General features: G+C 42.4%; 1 protein-coding gene across 1 annotated transcript; it reads left to right on the top strand.

The window, feature by feature from the left end:
* Window positions 1–686: 686 nt before the first annotated feature.
* On the top strand, window positions 687–6578 carry CDKN2C (cyclin-dependent kinase inhibitor 2C (p18, inhibits CDK4)). The gene is made up of 3 exons (XM_004678991.2): window positions 687–1829; window positions 2295–2434; window positions 5825–6578. The coding sequence occupies exons 2-3, from the start codon at window positions 2306–2308 to the stop codon at window positions 6200–6202; spliced, it is 507 nt and encodes a 168-aa protein (XP_004679048.1). The 5' UTR covers window positions 687–1829; window positions 2295–2305; the 3' UTR covers window positions 6203–6578.
* Window positions 6579–7542: the final 964 nt, after the last annotated feature.

Consider the following 7542-nt stretch of genomic DNA (forward strand, 5'->3'; position numbering starts at 1 on the left):
CTCCCTCCACCCCATGACCATCACTGCCCTCCGTGGCCCTCAGCGTTCATCTGGCAGGTGCTAGGCAGAGGCCCGGGGCTGAGCGAAGGAGGCCGAGTTTTCACTGCGCGCGCCCCAGAGGAGGCGGTAACCCTAGGCCTGGCGGCCCGAACTTCGAGAGACCGACAGGGGAGCGTAGCTGCGGCCGGCCTGCCCCGCCGGGACCGGTGGAGAACTCGCTTCGCGCCAGTTCTCACAGTGCCTTCCAGCACCCCCGCGCCGCGGAGTTTTTAAGGCCCTGAGGCTCGTTGCATCCTTCAAGCACCGGCCTCTTTCCTCCCCACGCTCGCCCCCGCCAGGTTTCACACTGCACACTCTATCCCGCCCGCCAGCCGGAGGAGGCCGAGCCGGGCTCCGCGGAGCTAAACGCCGCTCCAGCTGGGGCCTGGCCGCGGGGCTGGTGGGTGGAAGCCGGAGCGAGAGACCGAGAGAAGGAGGCGGAGAGCCTGGAGGCGGGAGGAAAGGGCGCGGAGTCGGGGGGCGGAGCGAGCCGGGCGGCGAGCACTAGCGCCACCAGGGCGGGGGGCGGGGCGTGGGCGGCGCCCGGCCTTCCCGCTCCCGCGGAGCTGCAACTCCGCGGAGCCTCCTTAAAACTCTGCCGTTAAAATGGGGGCGGGTTTTTCAACTCAAAAAGCGCTCAATTTTTTTCTTTTCAAAAAAAGCTGATGAGGTCGGAAAAAAGGGAGAAGGAACCGGCACCGTCTTTGCAGCGGCAACAGAAGCAGCAATTGTTTGGGCGAAAAAAGAAGCGAGAGAGGGAAAGAAGGAAAAGAGCAGAAAGAGGGGACGACGCGCAACTGTCTGTGGGGGTGAAGGGAGCCCAGACCGGCGATTTGAGGGGGACCAGCTACAAAAGAAACTGTCATTGGGATCGCTGCGCCGGGAAGGAAGCAGCGCTGCCCAGCTCAGCTCCCGGGCTCTGAAGACTGGCGGCCGCTGCCCTGTAGGCGTCACAGTCTGGGGGCACAGGCCGGGGGGCCGGGAGACGTTGGCAAAGTGGCACCGGACGCCAAGCTGCCGGGCTCTCGCCGAGAGGAAGGCGGGACTGGCTGCGCCCGGGGATCGTAGCAGCTCCCCAAACTCAGAGCTTGGCCTGCGCATCCCAGGATCACCCAGATCGCTGGAGAGCCCCCCAGAAAACCGGGAAAGGAAGGAAAAAACAGCGACGGCAGTTCCATGAGCGTCTACAGTAGGAAATCTGGACTGGCTTGGTCCTAGGCGGGAAGTTACCGGTGGGCTGCCCAGTGCAGCCGTGATGCTGCGGCCAGCTGCCCCAGCAATCCCGGCCCCTTAGACGCTTCCCGCAGCGTTCTCCCGCTTCCACCCGCTGCTGAGAGTCCCGGGACCCGGTGGGGCCGGCATGACCGGCTTGCCGAGGGCCCGCCGAGCGCCCGGCCGTCTCCGGAGCCGCGAGCGGAGCCTGGCTCCCACGGCCTCTGAGGCTCGGCGGGGCTGCGGCAGGCGGGCGGGCGGGCTCCGGCACCTTCCCGCGCGGCGTTAGCCCGCGGCTGGGCCGGGACGCAACTGCAGGCTCCTCCAAGAGAAGCCGAGGCCACCAAGGAGTCGTGAAGACCTGTAACTTGCGGGCCACGGAACTGCTACTCCTGTTTGCCTTCTGAGATCTTCTTTAACTCTCCGGAGCACGTCAGCATCCAGCCATCGCGGCGCTCTCCCGGTAGCGGAGGACTCAGGACTACCCCTTTCGGCGAGACGGATGGAGACCGAGCCCCTCCGAGGACCTGCCCCTCCAGTTTTGGCTCTCGCGGCTCATGTCACCACCGTGAACAAGGGTGGGTTAATGCCTTTTCTTCTCCACCCCCCCCGACCCCCCAGTGTCTTTTCTTTTGCGGTGTTTTCTGCGCTGATGTAGTCCCTTAAGTCTCTGCACACTCCTCACAGATCTGAAGTGTAGGTAGGTGTCAACTCTGCCTACATTTTAAGTCCAGAGTCATTTGCCAGGAATATATGCGTGTTTCGGTGTCTCTCTGTTAATCACTAGAAATCTTCATAGGGGTTAAGCTAAAAAGCGAGGAGCGGAGCCCCTCTCCAATGGCTCGGTTTTGCTGAATAATCACGTGTGAACCGAGGGGGCGGGCTTTTGGCAGGCAGATCTTACTAGTATTTACTACCAAGCTCTACTCCAGATTAACCATCCCAGTCCTTCTGTCAGTCTCCGATGCCATCATGCAGCCTGGTTAGGAGGAAAGGAAAGGGGAAAAAGAAAAACAACTAATTCATCTTTTCCCGATCGTCAGGACCCTAAAGAATGGCCGAGCCTTGGGGGAACGAGTTGGCGTCCGCAGCTGCCAGGGGGGACCTAGAGCAACTCAATAGTTTGTTGCAAAATAATGTAAACGTCAATGCACAAAATGGATTTGGAAGGACTGCGCTGCAGGTTGGTATCCAGAGAGGTGGGGAAAACAGGTCAACAATGTTGCCTACGTGACCTAGATTTCTAGAATAACAGCTTTTAAGCTTTTAGGGGTACAAAATTGCACTGTCTTTCAATCTAGTTGGTTGCCATATTTTATATCTTTAAGTGGATCCAACTCCCAAAAATGACGTACTTTGTGTGAACTCGTCAAATCCACTAACATCCTTGATATCAAGTGAGTTCCAGGTTTGGTCTTAATTTTTGGAATGTTTTTGTGACGGTGGGGTTGTTTAAGTAGCCTTAGCAGCGCCGAGTTTTGTTTTGTTTTGTATTTTGCAGACAGCTCTGTAAACACATTATTATGATTATTATTTGAAGTAAACCCACTACTATTAGTGGTTTCCGTACTTTGCTTCAATAATTGACTTTAACGTTAATTTTCTTGACTACTGGTGAGGGTGTTTTTCCTTCAAATGCTTCAAGTTTTGACAAACGACCTTTCCTTGTTTGGAATGGGTGGCCTGGGCACGGGGACAGGATGTACATTTCACAGTTAATGTAATACCATCCACCCATTCAAGACTGAGGAGGAATAAAAAGTTGAATTTTTTAATCAGAGCTCAGCTCGTAGTGTTTTTGTCTCTGCGGTCATGCCGTGGTATGTTCTAATTTTCAGTAATTAGATTTACAAGCAACAAATGAAACAATAACCAGCTGCCAAGTATTCTACCTGATAAAGTTTTCCTCCTCTAAATGTTATCATGTAACTAGTTTAAATACTTAGAAACAGAAAAATGTCAAAATAGTCTCAAATGGTTGCCTTATTAGAGTTCTGATGATATTCTTAGGAACTATTATTTAGAAGTGCAATTCTGGCAGTTGTTTCAGAAAATCCATTAGGGAGAGGGGTTTTGGGTGTGCTTTGTTTTGTTGCAAGAATTAGAAAATTAAGTGACAGAGAAATACTACTAACAGAAGATGTCCATAAAGTCTGTACATTTTAAATCAAAATATACTGACCTTGCAAAAATTTCAGAATTCAGGAAGCTTATAAATACTAAATAGATACTAAATTATTTATCTTCAGGTGGTTTAAGTAGGGAAGTTTTTTTCTTCTTTTTTCCACATAGTAGTTTTTAACAGGTTTGGTGATGATAGTAAAGCCACAAATTTAATATATTGAAAAGTTTCCTGTTGAAAACTCAAAATATTATATGAATCTCACTAAGAATGGACTAGCTAACCCATGTTCAGTATGACGTTACTGGACTTTTGACGAACAGGAAGATTGAGAGATTAGTACTGGAAAAATTTTTTGACATTTTTAATACAATTCTGCAACCTTGTTTATATGAAACACACTTAACCAAGATACTAACACCCAATTATTGTGGCTTAGTCCTAGCACATGTAGTGAAACACAAACAGTAGTCTCAAGGCTTATTTTCAGTATGTATACTCCTGACTCTGAAATTTGTCATAACACAAGAACTTTCTTCAAAACAGTTTCCAATATTACTATTATTTTCGGTGAAAGATGACAAAATTTATTCTGTAATTATATTTATTTAACTCAGTTGCAAAAACCTTCCCCACTTTTCTAGTGTAAGCTTTTTAATCAGGATAATACCAGAGGCCTTAATCGTGCAAAAGCTTTACAAGGATCCAAGGTGTCTGATGCTTATTTTTCCTATTCTAGGTCGTCAATGTGTTTAAATCTTTGGAGGCAGTTGTGGCAAAAATGATTGTAGATTGTGTTAATTTGTAATAACCAAAAAGTATGTTTCATTTAAGTTCTTGAAAAATAAACTATGTTATCATTTTTATCACTACCCTAAAGGAAGAACTAAAAGTCAGCAGGGTTTTATCAACAGGGAAGCTTAGTATCTCATTAATCTATATAGTTTGCATTTACAAAATATTCATTGTAAGTGTATTTTACTATGTTTCTTAGTCATTTTTAAAAAACAAAAATTTGAAAGAAATGGATAAACATTGTATATATTTTTCAATGGCTTATCACTTAGTTTCACAAATATTGAGCGTCTACTATGTAACCTATTTATTATAAATTTGGATTATTATGAATATGCCTAAATATAAATGAAACCATTTAAAATGCTGAAATTTTCTGAAATGTTATTAAGACTATAATTTTGATGGCTAAATGATATGCACCTCATAATTTCATGCTGTTCTACAAAATATTTTGTAATTATGAGACCCTAATAGAGACTTACTAGAGTGAAATATGTTCAAATAACAGTGGCTAAGTCTTTGCCATGTGAATTATCTGTATGTTGATAGTGATTCTTAATACCACATTCTGGCCTTTAAAATTTTGGCAGTTTACAAATAGCTATTCCTAAATGCCTGATACTAACTGCAAAAGGAAGTAAGATGAGATCATCAATTGATTATTAAATGGGCTCAAAACACAAGTCAAAGCTTCGATGTTCCAAAATACCATTAAGTGTCATATTTTCTCTTTTTTGCTTATTTGAAAATCAGAAAGCTAGCTAGAACTTTAAGAATAACATAATAGGATGACTGCTTCATTCTTTGTGAGAATAACTGCTGTGCAATCATTCCTATTTAATATACAGCATATTGTAAACTTAGTTTACATCAGAAATGCAGAACACTGTTGTTGCTTACTTAACACCTTAATAATCAGTACATTTTAAAATTTCAAGTGAAGGAGTCTAAACACTGAATTGACCAAGTAGCGAATATGAAATAACTTGCAAAGAAAAAAAATTAACAAAACATTTGGGAATTTGGAGCTATACCTACTCAGAGAACTTGTGAGAATTAACAGTTTAAGAAAATATTAGGTCTAGATTTTTGATCTTTTTAATACAGGTGATGGAGTCTGATGTGTGGGACACTTCTTTGGGGATTTAAAGAAACTCATTGTTTCTCCTATTTCTTTTCAGTATCTTTGTAGGAAATAAATATTACCCACATCTGAATTTCCAAAATTAATAAAATGTTCATGAACACTTTATGTGCACGAACAAGCAAACAGAAGGAGACTTGTTTAAAATCTTAAATTCCGTTTCTTTTAATATTTTCATAAAATTACACCGCTTTTCATTGGCGGTAGAGAACTAAATTGTCAGTGAATGTGACCCAAGTTGAACTAGTTCTAGTTATTGATCAACTTATCCTACTTTTTGGTTCAATTTAAGATATTCCATCATAGAACCTCAAGTTTTAGGTTTCTTCTACTTTCACACACTACTACTTTCTTTCCTAAAACTGAACTGGTCAAACACCATCATGTGGATCCTTGTCCAGCATCTCATCACCAAAACAAAAATTACATAAATTGGAGAGGTGGATATTTTAAACTATTTTTGGAGCAGGCACACTTGAAGGATTCTACCATTTTTTCCTCTTTTCTAGGTTATGAAACTCGGAAATCCCGAAATCGCCAGGAAACTACTACTGAGCGGTGCTAATCCCGATTTGAAAGACCGAACTGGTTTCGCTGTCATTCATGATGCAGCCAGAGCAGGTTTCCTGGACACTTTACAGACTTTGCTGGAGTTTCAAGCTGATGTTAACATCCAGGATAATGAAGGGAACCTGCCCTTGCATTTGGCTGCCAAAGAAGGCCACCTCCCCGTGGTTGAGTTCCTTGTGAAGCACACGGCCAGCAACGTGGGGCATCGGAACCATAAGGGGGATACCGCCTGTGACTTGGCCAGGCTGTACAGGAGGAACGAGGTCGTTAGTTTGATGGAGGGAAACCGGGCAGAGGGAGCTACGAATCTGCAGTGAATGTGGGGAGGGCTCTCCCACACTGCCTAATATTTTGTCAGTCATTGATTACCTATCCTATCTTTAATATCATTTGTTAAAATTCAGTTTTGTCATATTTTAAGCATCTAGTTAAATCTTCTGAAACTGCTAAGTGGAAATCTTAACTACAGGTTTATGACTATATTTAAGCGACATTATTTTCACCAGCAAAATCCTGAGTTCTAACATGTAATTGCGAATAGTTTTTGGCTTTCTTCTGAATATTTTATCGTTTCTTGACTTTTTTTCTTCTTTCTCCCTTTGCCAGTCTCAGTACCCAACTTGGAGACTTTGTTTTTCAAATGGTTTGTCCTGATGTTTCTTTTGCCTAATTAAAACACTTTTTAAAACAGGACAATGTTTTTCTGTGATCTCCATGCCTCTATTACCCTCCATACAACTTACCATCTGCTAGGGAAAACCATACTAAAAGTTCATGTTTTAAGCCTTGACATTAGAAAAACAGACCAACTACAACAGTAGATATAGTCAATTGATGTTTCAGTTATCTTTTTCTTCTTCTCATGCCTCTCCATAGAGATTTTACTTGGTGACGAGCATGCATGCTTAAACAAATTTTTTTGAAGATAAAATTTGAAATTATTTCAGTGAATTTATCCTAATGTTTAATCTTACCTTTTTTCTCAAAACTGAATAGCTGAAAGGCAGATTTCAGTAAGTAAAACTATGAAAATATCTATTTTGCTCTAAAAGCCACTTTTAACAAAAACACCACCTTAACATTGCTTCCCAATAGTTGATTTGAAAAAAAAAAAACTCAAACTGAAACACTTGTTTATATACCTCAAAGTTTCTCAAAGTATAATACTTTTTCCCCTAAATACTAGAAATGTAAAAATACAGAGTCCTAAGTATTAAAGTATAATGCAAATATCACTTATCCCCTAAAAGAAAAAAACTTATCCCCTAAAAGAAAAAAAATCTATGAATGGCATGTATTTTTATGAGAAGTTATGCCAAGGGTCATAACTAATTTAAGGACCACAGCATAGTAAGTATAGACGCCTTTATAGTAAATAGGTCACTCCTCATCTAGTATTTGATAACCACAAAACTTTTTTTAGTAAAGGCATATAAAATATTTTAGAGAATGTTTAGCCAAAAATTTTAAAAATTAAATGAAATAGAAATGTTAAATTAACAAGAGCTTTTTTCTAGCGTCTACTTACTCTGTCATTTTAATTAGAGATTTCACCAAAGAATTTCAATGCAGTTACTACTTACAGATTTATAAATACTTTAATCATTTCCCACAGGATCAAAAATATTTTAGGTGAAAGTTCCCTCTTATAATTCAT

The sequence above is a fragment of the Condylura cristata genome, unplaced genomic scaffold (assembly GCF_000260355.1).
Source record: "Condylura cristata isolate star-nosed mole 26May11 unplaced genomic scaffold, ConCri1.0 scaffold00008, whole genome shotgun sequence".
In the NCBI taxonomy this organism is placed as follows: Eukaryota; Metazoa; Chordata; class Mammalia; order Eulipotyphla; family Talpidae; genus Condylura; species Condylura cristata.